At 48.6% G+C, this 16,348-nt stretch overlaps 1 protein-coding gene across 1 annotated transcript; it reads left to right on the top strand.

Annotated features, from left to right (window-relative positions):
• The first annotated feature begins 9,573 nt into the window (after positions 1 to 9,573).
• PROX2 (prospero homeobox 2) lies at positions 9,574 to 16,286 on the top strand. Its single transcript, XM_024192821.2, has 5 exons — positions 9,574 to 9,925; positions 10,631 to 10,695; positions 12,761 to 12,868; positions 14,620 to 14,814; positions 16,101 to 16,286. Exons 1-5 carry the CDS (start codon positions 9,574 to 9,576, stop codon positions 16,284 to 16,286), a joined length of 906 nt encoding a protein of 301 aa, XP_024048589.2.
• Positions 16,287 to 16,348: the final 62 nt, after the last annotated feature.

Here is a 16,348-nt window from a genome sequence, read left to right as displayed (position 1 = left end):
TTGTCTCATGAGCCCCGCCCCTGTCTCCACCATGGATGTGAGTACAATAGCAACTGAGGAACTGCATGTTCCCAGACCAGGTTCAAGTTCCAAAATCCTCTAAGATGTTGCTGTCTTCCCACCTACATTATTACTATGGTTTTCCTAGGACAGCGCAAGCCACTGCTGTGTTCAGCTTTGCAGGAGAAGAGAGTCTTTACCATTAGGACTCCTCTGACGCAGAGGCAACCTCTTTTTTCCCTTCCTCACATGGCCCAAGAGAGACGCTGTCAGCCAGCCTCAGTATTGTCACAAAGCTCCTGAATCCTCATGAGCTCTCTCTAGGAGCATGGCTTGTCAGAGAATTATCACAGGGATCAGAAAGGCATTTCCCCATGTGCAGCAGTGCATCCCTCGCCAGGTGCAATATGGGAGATTTCACCTTCCTCTGAAACACAGCAGGCATTAGATGGTGTGATCTGGCATGGCAGAGGTGGGATTCTGGGTGACAATTGCCCTTGTGATATTGGGGACTGTGCTGTTCAGCGCTAAGCTTCCCAGATAGAGAGTCTGGACAAGATGCTGTGAAGCCCTTGTTATTATGCACAGCCAGTTGGAACCGGATACAGAACAAAGCAGAGCTCTTGCAAGTTCCTTAAGCACTGGGTGATCACTCAACACCACAGCTCTGGGATTCCTCTAGGAACCAACAGTTCCAGTCCTGCTCCCACTGCTCATCCCTGCCCCAATGATCTGCTCCTACAGTTCCATCCTGACCTATGGCAGCTCCTGCTCCTCCTGTCCTGGCCGCCCCATACGCAGCTCTGCAAATGCATAGATATCCTTCCTGACCTGCAACAAGTTAGGAGGCTAATGCACAGAGCTCTTCTACCACTGGGCATGGCTCTATCTGAAAAAAAGATTTCACATGTTAAGACCTTCTGAGACAGCTGACTTCCTGTGTACCTGAGTGGCCCAGCTGCAGATGGAAGGTCTCCCTCCCTGCTCCCTGGCTCTGAACCTGACCTCTTCTTTCATCTGCATATTCAGAAGCACCTTGAAGCTGGTTGGCTGCTACTGGCCTCCCCATCCCCCTCTTTAACAGGGACCAAGCTCAGAGGATTCTTCAATGCTAGTGCTTCAGTGCCTCTTCTTGTTCGCCACACTCTCCAGATACTCTGGGAACACAGGGTACCCTGCAGGCGCCTACCACCCGCCCCCGCCCCCACAAAGGGGGACCCAGGTGAGTGCACCGTCTCCCTGGGGGAGGAGAGAGACTAAGCTGGTTCCTATTCAGGGAACTGGGAAATCTGGCAGTTTTGGGGAGTCTCTCCATGGGGAGGGTTTGCAGAATATATGGCTCTTCTGAGGAGGTTTGCAGATGCTTGTTCGGGAAGTTTGGGGTATAATCTGGTTAAAGGAGGGTATTTTCAGAAGGTATTGAGGGTAGTCTGGCTATTGGGGGTGTCTGTTCTCGGGGAGGTTTGGGGGGTGTCTGGCCATTTAGGGTGTTTGTTCTTGGGGTAGTGGCTTGCTGCATTCTGAGTAGCCTCATTTGGGGTTTTTTCTCCCCTTCTTGTAAAGAAGCCTGGGTAGCTAATAGTAACACTCAGCATGTATAGAGTGCTTTACAAACATCCACTAATTAATGTGATAAAGGAGCGGAGGGCTCAGACAGCGCAATGGCAGGAACAATTCACCCAAGAGCTAATGTACAAGTAGGGCAGGACCTCCATTGCCATAAACACTGACCGGGACCAAACCTGAACTCCAGGACATTAACATGTACATTGCAAGAGGTAGGGGGAACTGACTTGAGACTCCTTCCCTTCCCCTCCTCTCCCCTCTCAAAGTATTTTGGTTGTCCCCCGGTGCCCGAGGTTGCCTCCGTCCTAGAGGCTGAAAAAAGCTGGTATGCTCAATGAACGTAGGTGAGCTGGAGTCATCCCCAGCAGCAGTGGAGGAGACCCCTGTGTACAGCAGAGTTGCCCTGGGTCCTGGAAAAGCAGCATTCCTTGCTGAAGAATCCAGTGTATCTGAATGAGATGGGAGTAAGCAGGTGTCTCCATCTGCCATGGAAGTCAGGGTGCAGAGTACATTCTGCTTCTAAGAGCAGATGCTTTGGAGGCAGGGATCTGAAAATTTTCCTCAACTTGTCCCCTGGGCCCCTTGATGTGGGTGAATGGAGGGATTCTGCCAAGTCCCAGAGATGCAGCCTCTGGCCTCATCCCTCCAATACTGCTCTTTCTGGGGCTATTTTTTGGTTCTCCATAGCTCATTGGGGAATGGCTGCTGGTGCACAGGGCACTCCCTGTATGTGCCAAACCTCTCATGGCCTATAGAAAGACTGAAGAAAACCACGAAAATTCAGTGGTGCTGGAACTAGGGGTGCTGCCGCACCTCCTGACTTGAAGTAGTAAAAAAACCCCACCAAATACATGGTCTCCATCATCAGCACCCCCATTATAAAAATGGTTCCAGCACCCCTGCAAAAATTCAGCCAAAAGGCAACCCAGCTAGAAAGGGCCCCTTCAAGACAATCAGCAAATGCTCAGTTCCCCTATCTAGCACTCCTGGGATGCATAGGGGCCTCACAGAGTGCATGCAGCCCTGCTCCATCAATTCTCTGATACAAGGTTTAAAAGGTGACCAGGAGCATTTACAAAACCCCTCATTCCAAAGGAAGATGAGGAGGTGTAGGGAGCTTTCCAGGAGGGAGAGAAATAGGTTGAAACAAAGGGCTTGTGTCCCACTCTCTGACTCTTCGTGGGGCAGGAGCAGCTTAGGTTAATGGGAAAAGCTGATTCTAGTATTTTTGGACAAGTTAAAAGTTTATGGCCAGCTCAATAGATATCTATTGTATTTACAAGGAGCCTAGCACCTTGGTGTCTAAAGCAAGAAAGCTTCAATTTAAGGAGTTTGTAAGATCCTTGACTTTACCTTTTCAGGTAAAAAAGATGAGGCACTGTGAGGGGGTGACGTGCCAAAACAAGGAGGTTCTACAACAAACGGATACATTAAAGAACAAGGCTCCAGTACATACAGTGCCATACATCCAAGTGGTCTGAAAAAGCTCAGGAAAGAAGTGGCTGAACTATGCAAATATAGGAATTATATATGACTCTGTTAAAATCAGCTCCTATACCAGAGGACTGGAGGGGTAGAAAATGTTGAGTCTATCTTTAAAAAGGTTAGTAGGGGTGATCCTCGGAATTACAGACCAGTGACCCTTACTTTAGTCCCAGGTGAATAGATTGGAATTATCATGGGAATGGGCGACAGGATGGATCACTTGATGATTACCTGTTCTGTTCATTCCCTCTGGGGCACCTGGCATTGGCCACTGTCAGAAGACAGGATACTGGGCGAGATGGACCTTTGGTCTGACCCAGTATAGCCATTTTTATGTTCTTATGAAAGACAGAATGATAAAATGCCTAGATGAGCATACGATTGGGATAAAATAGCAGGTCGTCTGTAAAGCCACACAGATTTCTGTGTGTGTCAACAAAACAGCAGGGGGAGAAAAGAGAAATGGTTGCTATAACTTACAAAAACCTTTAAAAAACCTTTGACCAAGCCGCTCACAAGAGGTTGTTAAGAAAACTAAACAGTCATTGGGTGACAGGCAAAGTACACTACCGCGGTAAATCGACCTACGCTACGCAACTCCAGCTACGTAGCTGGAGTCGACGTACCTTAGGTTGAGTTACCACGGGGGGTCGACGGGAGAAACTCTTCCTTTGACTTACCTTACTCTTCTCGTCGGGAGTAGAGTACAGGGTTGACTGGAAAGCGATCTGCAGTCGATTTGGTGGGTCTTTACTAGACCCACTAAATCAACCGCTGATGGATCGATCTTGGAGCGTCAATCCCGGCTGTAGTGTAGAGATAGGAACCAAAGGGCTTATCTACAATACCACGCAGGGTAGATCTAAGATACGCAACTTCAGCTACGTGCATAGCATAGCTGAAGTCGATGTACTTAGATCTACTTACCGTGATGTCTTCACTGCGGTAAGTCGACAGTTGACGCTCTCCTGTCGACTCCACTTGCACTCCTTGTTCTGGTGGAGTACCGGAGGCGACGGGAGAGCGCTCAGCAGCTGATTTATCGCATCTATACTAGACGCGATAAATCAAACCCCACTGGATCGATCGCTGCCCGCCGATCCAGCGGGTAGTGTAGACAAGCCCATAGAGTAGGACTAAATGGTCAATTTCTAGCAGGGCAAAAAGGCTCCCAGGATTGGTGAACATATTTATTAATGCTGTGGAAAAGAGGGAGAACAGTGGAGTGGCAACATTTGCTGATAACACAAAGGGTGTGTCTCCACTGCAGTGGGGAGTGAGTCTCCCTGCTTGGGTAGACAGCCGGACCCTAGCGGGGCTCCAGCTATCCTGGGTCTGAGCTCAGGTGGCTACCTGAGCCTCTGCAGCAATTCTTAGCGTGCTAGCTCGAGCCCAGCTAACACGAGTCTGTCTCCCTGGGCTGGCAGGCTCGATCCCAGCTCCAGTGTGGACATCCCCTAAGATATTTAGGTTAGTCACATCTAGAGAAGATAGCGAGAAATTTCAGAGCAACCTAACACACCCGAGTGAATGAGTAGCATGATCACAAATGAAACTCACTTTTGACACATAGGAAATAATGATCTGAATTACTCTCCCACGCTGGTAGGGTCTACACCAGTGGTTCCCAAACTGGGGTTCGTGAACCCATGGGGGTTCGCGAAATATTACAGGGGGGTCTCAGGAAAAAATTCCCTAATGGCGGACAGAGCTGTCCCTAGGGATCCCGGGCAGCATGGGGCCAGCAGCCTGGAGCCCCTGGACTTCCAAGAGCTAAGCAGATCAAAGCAAGCATATCTATCACACTGAGGCGATTTAAACTTCAAGACTCATAAGAAATAGAAAGGGAGGTGGATATTTTTTGCTGTTTTTAAAATTAAATAGGCAGCTAGTATTGCTTTTAAAATTATTATGAAGAACAAGTTTGAACTTTGTTGTAACGTGCATTGTTTGCTTGGACTGTTCAAGACCTGAATGCTTGTGTACGAGGAACTCTTTGAGTTGGCTTTTTAAATACCTTCATGCTGTTTCACATCTGATACTCATTGATGAAACGTAGGAGCCTTGTCTTATAACAGGCTTATTCAAAGTGATACAAGCTACGAAAGTGAAATCTTGGAAGAATGTTGCCATTTTCATAATGTAATAAAAATACTGTAATGATAAATAATAGTTGTTAATAAATAGTGTGTAATAAGCATGTCATAAAAACAAATTGTGTATTTCCAAGATCACTGCTTTTATAATTTATACTCAGGTAAAAGGAGAAAATCCCTGGAAATATTCATTTTTAGAAGGGGGTTCGTGAGACTTGACATTTTAGTGAAAGGGGTTCACAGGTTGTTAAAGTTTGGGAACCACTGGTCTACATGTACTGTAAACACTCAGGAAAAAGCCCGTGTTATTGTAGGCAGCTTAATAAAGCGTTTGTTCAATGTGCATTAGCAGTTAAAAAAGCAAACTAAAATGTTAGACTGCAAAAGGAACGGCACATAAATCAATAGTATGCCCTTCCCTGGAGCGCTGCTCAGTTTTGGTCACCCTGTCTCAAAGGGATATAGCAGAAGTAGAACGGGTTCAGAGGTGGGTGAGCAAAATGATGAGTGGCAAAGAGAAAAAAGAGATTGAAAAGACAGGACTGTTCAATTTAGAGAGGCGATATGCTAGAGGTGTGCAAAATAAAGCATGATTTAGAGAAGGTAAATCCAGCACTCCTATTTACCCTTTCTCATAATATAAGAGCAAAGGGATGTTCAGAGAAATTGAAAGGCAACCAGCTGGAAACCGGACATATATTTTACACAATGCATAATTAACCTGTGGGATTCACTGCCACAAGATAGCATTGAGTAGAAGACCTTAGTATTATTCCAAAAAGGATCAGATGTTTCAAGGATAATAAGAACAGCAACTGACATATTAGATATTATTTTTAAATGGTTAGAAGTAATATATGACGGGTTGAATCACAGAAACCTCCTTGGGAACTGCCAAGTGATGTGCCAAGACAACTTCTGCCCCTGCTTTCCCTGCCAGCTCGGGACCCCAGCACCCTGTCTTGCTGAGCCAGGCATGCCCATCTGCTCCAACACAGACCCAGGGTCTGAATTACTTGCCCCAAAGCTGCAGACTTAACTGAAAGCAGCTTACAGAAGTGTTCTTGTCTTTAACACTCAGATGCCCAACTCCCAATGGCGTCTAAACCCAAATAAATCCGTAAACTCATAAATTGTTCGCCCTCTATAACACTGATAGAGAGATATGCACAGCTGTTTGCCCCCCCCAGGTATTAACACAAACTCTGATTGATGAAAGTTAAGTTGATTAAGTTAATTAATAAGTAAAAAGTGATTTTATTAAATACAGAAAGTAGGATTTAAGTGGTTGCAAGTAGTAACAGACAGAACAAAGTGAATTACCAAGTAAAATAAAATAGAACTTGCAAGTCTATGTCTAAGAAACTTAATACAAATAACACCTCACCAGTTCCAGTAAGCTTCCTTTTACAGACTAGTCTCCTGCTAGACTGGGTCCAGCAATCACTCACACCCCCTGTAGTTATTGTCCTTTGTTCCAGTTTCTTTCAGGTATCTTTGGGGGTGGAGAGGCTCTCTCTTTAGCCAGATGAAGACCAAATAGAGGGGTCTCCTGGGGGTTGAAATAGACTTTCTCTTGAGGGTGGAGACCCTCTCCTCACTCCTATGCAAAGTCTAGCTCCAAGATGGAGTTTTGGAGTCACATGGGCAAGTCACACGTCCATGCATGACTCAGAACTACAGGTAGCAGCCATGGTTCACATGCTACCTTGAACGTCCTCAAGTAGACTTCTTATGTGGATTGGAGCATTCCAAGATCTATTGTTCTTTAAGTGCTTCTTGATTGGGCACTTAACTTTGCAAATTCCTTTCTAAAGAAGCTGACCAAATGCCTTACAAAGCTTACTTAGAAATCAAGCAAGTATACAGCCAATATTCATAACTTCAAGTACAAAAATGATATATGTGTACAAATAGGATGAATAGATTCAGTAGACCATGACCTTTACAGAGATAAGTTACATGGCACGTGTAGCATAAAACATACTCCAGTTATGTCATATTCCCATAAAGCATTATTGGATACATCATCACAATATAAACCCTCCTGCTTCAGGATGTAATCCAGCCATGAACTGAGGGTTAAAAGGAAAAAGCCCTATGGGTGGGTTATTCTGTAATTGTCCATTACAAGGTTTCTTGCATCTTCCTCTGACCCATCTGGTACTGGCCACGGTCAGAGACAAGGTACTGGCTAGTTGGAGCACTGCTCTGATCTGGTATGTTAGTTCTTATACTCCTAACTGCCAGGTCAATGGCTCATGCTCTGCTCATCTAATCCTCCCTACCCCACTCCTTTCATTTTCTTCTAAAAAAAAAGAAGCTCCTAGAAATAAAATGCAAACCATTGTTTTAACTCCTTAGTTCTAATGTACATTGATAACTGGAGGCAACATTAAAGAGTGTCACTGCTTCTGGATCACTGAAACTTTTGGGTAGCACTGCCAGCTCTGCAGCTCCTCCGAGCCTGATGCTGAGTGGTACCTGGGTCTGTGTGTGTCAGACCCTTCTTACCCAAGCACTAGTCCTGCTTGAATGTGTGTATGCCTAGGTGCCCAGGGCTGACAGTCATCTTACTCAGGAACCAGCTGTGCCCGGCTGTGGGTGCATTCAGATGCCCAAGGCTGGCAGAACCAGGCACCACCTGTGCCCAGCCTCAGATATATTTATATGCTACTAATGAGTGTACTGAGGAGCTGGCTATTCAAACTGAGTTGAGTGTAATGTCTGATACCTGTATGTTTCAGGCAGAGGCAAAGTCCCCTGTCCTACACTATGTGGATGATAGTGCAAACACATGTAAAACCCTCAGAGAGTCACTTTCTGAACATTAGTATTCATGTATCCAGACCCTGGGAAGGATGGAGTAGTGAGGCCATCACAGAGAGATTAGGCACTTGTCTATTCTCCAGTTGCCACAGCCCCAGACGTGGGAAAGTCTTGTGAGATGTAGAGATGCACTGAATGCTGGATGTATTCAACAGCACAAGTGAGCACTGAAACACAAAGATGTGGGGCTCAAGAGGAGCAGTCAGATTTCTCCTTTCAGAGTGATTCAGAAGGGGTTTTCTGCAATGCGAGTAAAGCCAGGACAGTCTGAGCTGAAGCGTATCCATAAGTGCCACCTTCTTACAACACCCACCTCAAGCTGAGGAACTTCTAGGATACAGCCCTGAGCTCCCTTTCCTGAGCTAAGGGGCACCTCAGAGAACCTCTACCAAGGCTGATGCTCGGTTGAAACAGAGTTTGGATCTGAAATCTCTCTGGGTATTTATACTATGCTCATCACCACTGTATCTGAGTGCCTTACAGAATTCCATGGGTCTGCCAAGTAGTCTAATCAGTGCTGTTTTGTGGTTCTGTCTATCTACCTATCTTCTGTCTCTCTTTAGGCATTTACGTTGCACACATTGTCTAGGATTCTCTTGCTCTGGATTGTGGGGAAGGGTGTATAAGACATTTAATATTATTTATTGGGAAGTCTGGCAAGGAAGGCAGCAGTGAGATTTGTGATCATTTTAACCTCTCATGGAAGGATAATCCAAAGCTACAGGCTGTCTGCTTAGAAAGTTCTGCCTCCTGTAGCTGACAGTTCCACTGTTCCTGGGGATGCAAATACTGTGGCTGCAGAGAGAACCTGGGCCCAAACCATGGATGATCATATATTGAATGGGAAGCCCTTGTACTGTCCTGAGCACCAGGAAGGTGTGCTTGTGCTTCCTGCAGTGTATAACAGGTAAACTGACATGTTTTTAACTGGCTGGAGGCTTTTCAGCCCTGGTGGGTGAAGTGGGTTACCACTGAGCAGGGAGGTCACAGGGAATCGATCACAGGGAATGAGTGAGGAAGAACTGTTCCCACACAAATGGAGAGCTGACACAGTAGAGTTCATTGGGTAACATTTCTTGCTTTTTTCTCAGCTCCAGCTCTCAGAAACAGCTGGCACATCAGCAGTCCCCAAGTCCTAGGGTGTTCCTGTATAACAAGTACCATCATCAAAACAACTGCTGAGTGGCAACTGTTGAGTGTCAGCTCTTCATCTTCAAGAGTGGAAAAAACGATGAATGGGAGCTGTGTCTCTGAGCAGGAGGGGGATAGCTCGAGTTCAGGACACTCAGGTGGGCAGAAAGAAGAGCCCTGTCTCCAAAGAGACTCGCTGTTCTCTTCCCCCAGTGTGTCCATCATATCACAACTCCTCAGCCAGACAATCGCTAACAGGGGACTGGATCCAAACTTCCTTTTCCCTTCCTCGCAGACAACAGAATCACCCCAGGAAGCCAGGGACTGCCCATCTTTTAAGGAAGGGACAACAACCCTGGCCTCCCCTATGTGCTACACTCCAATCTCCAGTTTTGGTGATACAGACCAGTTCTATAATGAACACTTACGAGCTAAGAGGGCCAGAGTGGAAAGCATTATCCGAGGTATGAGCCTCTCACCAAACCCTACCGCACTTGGTACCAATGAGGAAAGAGACAGAGAACGCCCTGTGGAGAAAAGAAGTGAGAACTACAGGGAGAACAAGAGAAAGCAGAAGCTTCCCCAGCAGCAAAGCTCACATGTAGCACAGCTTGCAGGAAGAGGCAGGAGCAGCGCCAAGGCAGAGGAGTGCCACCAACTGAAGGAACAGCTTCAAGTTTTGCAGCAGCAGCTGAGGCAGCTTCAAGAAAAATTCTTGCAGGTTTATGAGTTCAGTGATTCAGATCAAAGCCACAAAGGGATGGAGAAGACTATGCACTTACTGAAGGGGAAGTGTGGAGACAGTCTAGATGAAAGCTGTCAGGCTGCTACCAGTGACCAACACAGAACTCTTCTTTGGAGGAGCATCTCAGAGATGGAAGGCCACAAAGTGTCAGAAGAAGAAAGGAGAATGGGGGATCTGGGTGAACTGTCCTCTGAAAAAAGAACCTTTTCTGAGACATTAAAGCATGAGCTAGCCACAGTGGTATCTCAGGCTGTGGACACGGTTTTGAAAAAAATATTGTCCAAGCCATCAGGCCATCTGGCTCAGCTGTACAACAGCCTCCTAATCTCAGCGCCAGACAGCAGAAGAGAGGATTTTGCCGCTGAGGAATATTCCAGCAGAAAATGGCTTCCTGGGGCTTCCTCCCAAAATTTGGTAAATTCACTGACTGAAGCCCATACAGAGGCCTTGTCGCTAGTCATGGATAAGTCTCCAGACTTTCATGTTCACCCGATCAGTTCAAGAATGGCTAGAAAACCCTGCCATGTACCTAACATGAATCACCCCTCGGCCATGACTTCTCAAGTTCAAGAAAAACAGATTCTTAGCCAGCTACTAGAGTACAGTCAAAATGGCCATTGGAACAGCAGCTCTCATAGAATTGCCCCAGACAGGTCTTCTCAAGAGTCCCTAGATCTACCTTGGAGAGCAGTCAAATTGAAGTCATCAGTCATGAGACACCAGCAATATCCAATGTCCCTTAACACCGCTGAAATGGAAAGTTTGGCTCTTCTTCCAGCCAGGAAGGCAGAATGTGGAGAGCTGCAGACTGTAATGGATGGGGTGCCCTTCTCCTCAGTCCATATATCCTTTAGTGACCATTAAAGATCAGAAGTTAGAGCCTCAAGCATGAGTAGCTGCTCTTAAGGTTGCCCCCTCACCTACATGCATGAATCAGAGATAGTACAGGGGCTGATTAGCTAATAGGGTTTCATGTACTACTGTGAGAATGCAGGTCATGAGGCTCCCCTTTCACATGGTGCTGGCAGAGGAGCCTGGGCAGGAGAGACCAGCTGTCTCAGATCTGAACCCTCCTGAAGGCCTAACACATAAGCTCCCTCTTCTCCATTCAGGAGGGCTGTACTGGGCTCTATTCAGAGCTCACTTTTGTTACTCCTGGTTGACCAGAAGGTGGCGCTATTAGCTAACACTGCTCATGTGAAAGACTCAGAGAGATCTCATTGCAGAAGACAGAGTTCTCAGCCTGCCGGAGCTCCCCCCCCATCAGACCCCATCAGAGACCCCATTAGTGACCAGTGCTCCCCAGGACAGGCCCATGGACTGAAGCTTTCTTCCCACCCAGAACGAACACATTTGATTTTCAGCAAAACTGTCCAGTGGACTAGCAAAAGGCCCATTTTGGTGCTAATGCTCAGCACATCCAATATTAGGGTTGCCAGGGGTCCGGTCCGTTTTGGACCGGAATGCCTGGTCGAAAAGGGACCCTGGCTGGCACTGCCGACTGGGTCATTAAAAGTCCCATCAGCAGCGCAGTGGGGGCTGGGGCTAAGGCGGCTCCCAGAAGTGGCTGCCAGGTTCTTGCAGCTTCTAAGTGCATGGGCGGCCAGGGAGGCTCTGCACGCTGACCCCGCCCTAAGTGCCAGCTCCACAGCTCCCATTGGCCGGGGACCACGACCAATGGGAGCTGTGGGGGTGGCACCTGCAGCTGTGAGGGCAGCATGTGGAGCCTCTCTGGCGGTCTATGCGCCTAGGGCTGCAGGGACCTGGCATCTGCTTCCTGGGAACCATGGTAAGTGCTACCGGGACCCCCACCCCATGAACCCCCTCCCGCACCCAAACTCCCTCCCGGAGCCCACACCCCTGCAACCCCCTGCCCCAGCCCTGAGCCCCCTCCTGCACCCCAAACCCCTCATCTCTGGCCCCACCCCAGAGCCCACACCTCTAGTCAGAGCCCTCACCCCCCCACACCCCAACCCACTGCCCCAGCCTGGATTCCCCTCCTGCATCCAAACTCCCTCCTGGAGCCCGCACCCCCCAACCCCCTGCCCCAGCCCGGAGCCCTCTCCCACACACCAAACCCCTCATCCCCAGCCCCACCCCAGAGCCCGCACCCTCAGCCGGAGCCCTCACCCCCCTCCTGCACCCTAGCCCCCTGCCCCATCCCGGTGAAAGTGAGTGAGGGTAGGGGAGAGTGAGCAATGGAGGGGAGGGGGATGGAGCAAGCAGGGGCAGGGCCTCAAAGAAGGGGTGGGGCAGAGGTGGGGCTTCAGGGAAGGGGCGGGGCAGGGGTGTTCGTTTTTGTGCGATTAGAAAGTTGGCAACCCTATATACATCATATTCCAAAGCACTTTACACACACTAACATATTATCCCTCTCCCTTCTGAGGTAGAGTAAATAGTATCAATGTCTTTATTTCACATGGAGGCTACTGAGACACACAGGAGGAGTGACTTTCCCCAGGCCGAGAGGATGTCGGTGACAAAGCTGGGAATAGAACCCAAGCGCTCCTGACTCACAATCCCATTCTCAGGCCAGCTCTTAAATCTTGGTGGTCACATGATCCTGGCACTGAAAACAGATTTTCCACATATGTCCACATTACTGTCAGCCAGGGCGGGGACTCCTGCTGGCTGTGGCTCTCCTGGGACTGTCAAGGGGAGAAGTGTTCACTAGTGGAGTCTTAATTGGGGTCAGAGAGGACCCCCTCAGATGGGGATTCCACAGGAAGCACCCTTCTTCCATCACCCCATTACCATACAGCAGAGAGTGGGCTGTCTGTGCAGAGGAGACATCACAGGTAAAGACGGGCATGCTGGAGGCATCCTCAGGAGGGTCTGGCCTTGTGCAAATTCAATGATTTGTATGTGCAGGCAAACAGGAAACCGTTTTTCCTTGACTCGGGGGTAAATCCAGGAGGCTCTGACCCCTGGCCACCTGAAGAAGGCCAAGCTGATGTTCTTCTTCACTCGCTACCCCAGCTCCACTCTGTTGAAAACCTACTTCCCTGATGTCCAGGTACAGCTGCTTAACCCAGCCCTGCTGCCAACCAAGCCCAACTGGCAGTGCTGCCAACCTCAAAGCTCCCGTTTTTGCCGATCGCATGTGAAAAGTAGCCCAAAAGTCACCAAATGACAGTTTGCTTCCAAAAGCCCCAATTTTTGCCATTTCAAAGAAATCACCATGGTTGGCAACACTGGCAGCGGCTGCTCACTTGCACGCGGGCCACTTCTGGGTTTATACCCCATTGCTGCCTCCCCATTGGCTACCTCCCCACGCAACTGGAGACATCCCACAGCCAAAAGTAGGGTAACCAGATGTCCTGAAATTATCGGGACTGTCATGATCTGAGGGGCTTCATCTTATATAGGCAACTATACCCCCCTCCTCAAAAAAAAAGTGTCCCCATTTTTCACACTTGCTATCTGGTCACCCTGGCCAAAAGGAAGCCCTGCTTTACCACAGCCAGCAGGGCTCTGTTCCCAAGGTGCATGTGCCATGTGGCTTTTGCTGGCCGGGAGAGGCGGACTTAGTCCAGCTGCGCATACACCTCAGTATCTGCTCATTCAAACAGCCATCAGATGCCAGCAAAGAGACAGGGACTGGGGAGCAGCAGGGCTCTATGAGTTTGTCTACACGAGCCCTGCAGTGCAGAGTATGAGGATGTGAACTGCAGCTCGCAGAAAAATGCTGCGTGTAAATACCTCTCCCTCCCTCCCCCCGTGGACGATGCAGATGTGAACTAAAAGGTGCCCAGTTTGCATGAACATAATCCTCTTCAAACTTATGTGCACGCTGCAATTTACCCCTCTGTAGTCTGCACTGCAGGGTCGCACTGTAGCATAAAAAGCTGCCTGTTGCAGATTCAAGATTGTTTGTCATCGAGGCCTTTCAAAAGTAGCCCAGTTAATGAAACATCGCCTAGGGTGGAAACACTGCTTACTGGCCTAATACCCTGGGTTACACTATCTTATGCTAAAAGGCACGAACTCACAATGTTGTAGGTCCTCTATGTGCTTTAGCGGCCCTTATGGCTGATTATGGAACAGCACTGTCTTCTCATTGGGCTCTCCCCACCTTGCCAGCGATAGAGTGGGTGCAGGGCCAGCAGCTGCTTCAAAAAGTGTGTGTGTACGCAGGGGATAGAACAGAGGAAAGGATGGTCAAAATCTCAGGGTAGGAATGAGCATCCAGATGGTCCTCTGAAGCCTTACCAGCTACCCCTGCTGCACATACACATCCCTGTGTAAAGGACATGGGGCATGGCTAGATGGGATGCTTTTGCCAGGGCTGATGGATCAAAGGAAAGTTCAAGCTAAGATTCCTGGGCACCATCTGTGACATATGTACCAGGACTGTACTATCCTCCCAGCTTCCTGATTAATTCTGCCCCCTCCGACACTGAACCCCTGCACAGAATTCCTCTGCATTGATTACATGGTCTCAGGTGCAAGGCAGCATTTCAGCTATTCTTATGCGGTGGGGGGGGGGGGGAAACAGGCAAAATACAAGGAGAATCTTTCCTTCTCTGTTGGCAGATGATCACTGAATTTCACCCAGTCATTCCCCATGTGAACTGTTGGGGGCCGGGGTGTGTGGGTGTGGGTGTCGTGTTTTTGAGGAAGCTGAATGGGTTCTTTCACATTTTTGGTGTCTAAGATTTCTACATTTATTTTCTTTGCTGAAATCTGGTTCCTTCTCATGGCGTCCAATGGGAACAGGGGTATGTTTAACCCTTCCTTGTTCCTCTGGTGCATGTCCTTTCACAGTTCAACCGCTGCATCACTTCCCAGCTCATCAAGTGGTTCAGTAACTTCCGTGAGTTTTACTACATCCAGATGGAGAAGTTTGCCCGACAAGCCATCTTGGAGGAAGTCACGGATTCCAAACACCTGATGGTTTCTCGGGACTCTGAGCTCTTCAGGGCCCTCAACATGCACTATAACAAGGGGAATGACTTTGAGGTAAGACTGTGCTCAGCCAGGATGGAAATATCGGGGTGCCCCGGAGTGCATCTAGCCAACGTGTCTGCAAGCTGGGATCAGTGCCATCCCTTAGCTCCCATCACAGAGCAAAGGGATAGAGGGGAAAACAAGTTCTGACCATAATTACAAAGGATAGAAAAACCAGGCCTAAGGGCCTACAGCCTTAATTCTGGCATCACTAGCACATGTAACAGAGTCAATTGAGTTTGTGCTCAGCGCTGCTTGTAATCATTTGACTTAGGGGCTTGATGGTAAAAAGACAACTGCAGGCAAGTCACGTATGGGCTGATTTTCACAGGCACTGTAAACCTGCAGATCCCATTGTTTGCAAAGGCTGCTGGGAAATCAGCCCATGCATACTTCACACTTGTCATCTTCAAAGCATTTTACAAATATTGATGGATTTCTCCTCACAGCTTCCAAGAATGTGAGTGAGGCATTAGTCCCATTGTAGAGATGGGGAATCCAAAATACAGAGAGGGTAAGTGACTTGCCCCAGGCCACACATTGGGAGTCATGTCACAGCTGGGATTGGGACTTCCTGGTTCCCAGTCCCGTGCTTAGTCTGCTTGATCAGACCTCTCCATCCAATTATCTGTATTCTTATCCAGTGCCTATCTCCATGGTCACCAAGTGTCCAAGTCTCAGGAGGGACTTGTCACCCCCATGTGCCGAGATGAAACTCTGACTTTCTTCGCGAAAGCTTTAACTGTCCTGAGATGTGAAGGGCTGGACTCTGGGCAGTGCCTTATGTACTCTGGGACAACCTGCCATCTTACGGCCCTCATGGGAATCACCATCGACTCAGAGGGGGCAGTCTGAGCTGTATGTCCACTTAGCGTTGAATCACAGGCTCCTTATGTGGGAACATTAAGAGTGCTCACCCATCACCCTGTAGGGCAGGACTAACCAGATCTTCTCCACGAAATGGAGGAACTATAGCAGAATTCTGCCCTTGCTGTCTGAGGATGAAACTGTGTCCTGGTTGGGAAGAACCGTATGGGAAAGTAGTGGAGGTTATTTGGGGGAATCAACCACCCTACTAACCTGAATGAGCAGCTGGGCTACTTGTCTGGGAGGGGAGATTGGAGAGAGGTTCAGCTGCTGGGGAGCTGGGTATCCACCCCTGGGGGGGCTGGGAAGGCTGCCAGTATCTGTGTCTGCCAGGAGGGAGACCAGAACTCCCTCTCCTTGTGTATGTTTGGCAGGGTGTGCAGCAGCCCTTCCCATCCTCCTCCTAAGTCTCCCTCTCTCTTTGTCTGCAGGTCCCTGATCGCTTCCTGGAGGTTGCTAGCATGACCCTGCGGGAGTTCTTTAGTGCTGTCAGGGCAGGGAAGGACTCTGACCCCTCCTGGAAGAAACCCATTTACAAAATTATTTCAAAACTGGACAGTGACATCCCAGATGTGTTTAAATCTTCCCGCTGCCTCCAAGAACTACTCCAGAGTTAAATCTGCATGGGAAGTGGCCTAAGACTATGTCATGCTGCAGCTTGATCAGAGAGAGGCTGGCC

The sequence above is a fragment of the Terrapene carolina genome, unplaced genomic scaffold (genome assembly GCF_002925995.2).
Source record: "Terrapene carolina triunguis isolate 2854851 unplaced genomic scaffold, T_m_triunguis-2.0 Scaffold96, whole genome shotgun sequence".
NCBI lineage: Eukaryota > Metazoa > Chordata > Testudines > Emydidae > Terrapene > Terrapene triunguis.
This window is presented reverse-complemented; position numbering and strand designations above follow the sequence as displayed.

Excerpts from the sequence above, each read along its gene's own strand:
- PROX2 (XM_024192821.2), top strand. The coding sequence starts at position 9,574 with ATGAGCCTCTCACCAAACCCTACCGCACTTGGTACCAATGAGGAAAGA. Across the intron at positions 9,926-10,630 it reads AGACAGTCTAGATGAAAGCT|CCAGGAAGGCAGAATGTGGA; the intron begins GTCAGGCTGCTA and ends CTCTTCTTCCAG. Across the intron at positions 14,815-16,100 it reads ACAAGGGGAATGACTTTGAG|GTCCCTGATCGCTTCCTGGA; the intron begins GTAAGACTGTGC and ends CTTTGTCTGCAG.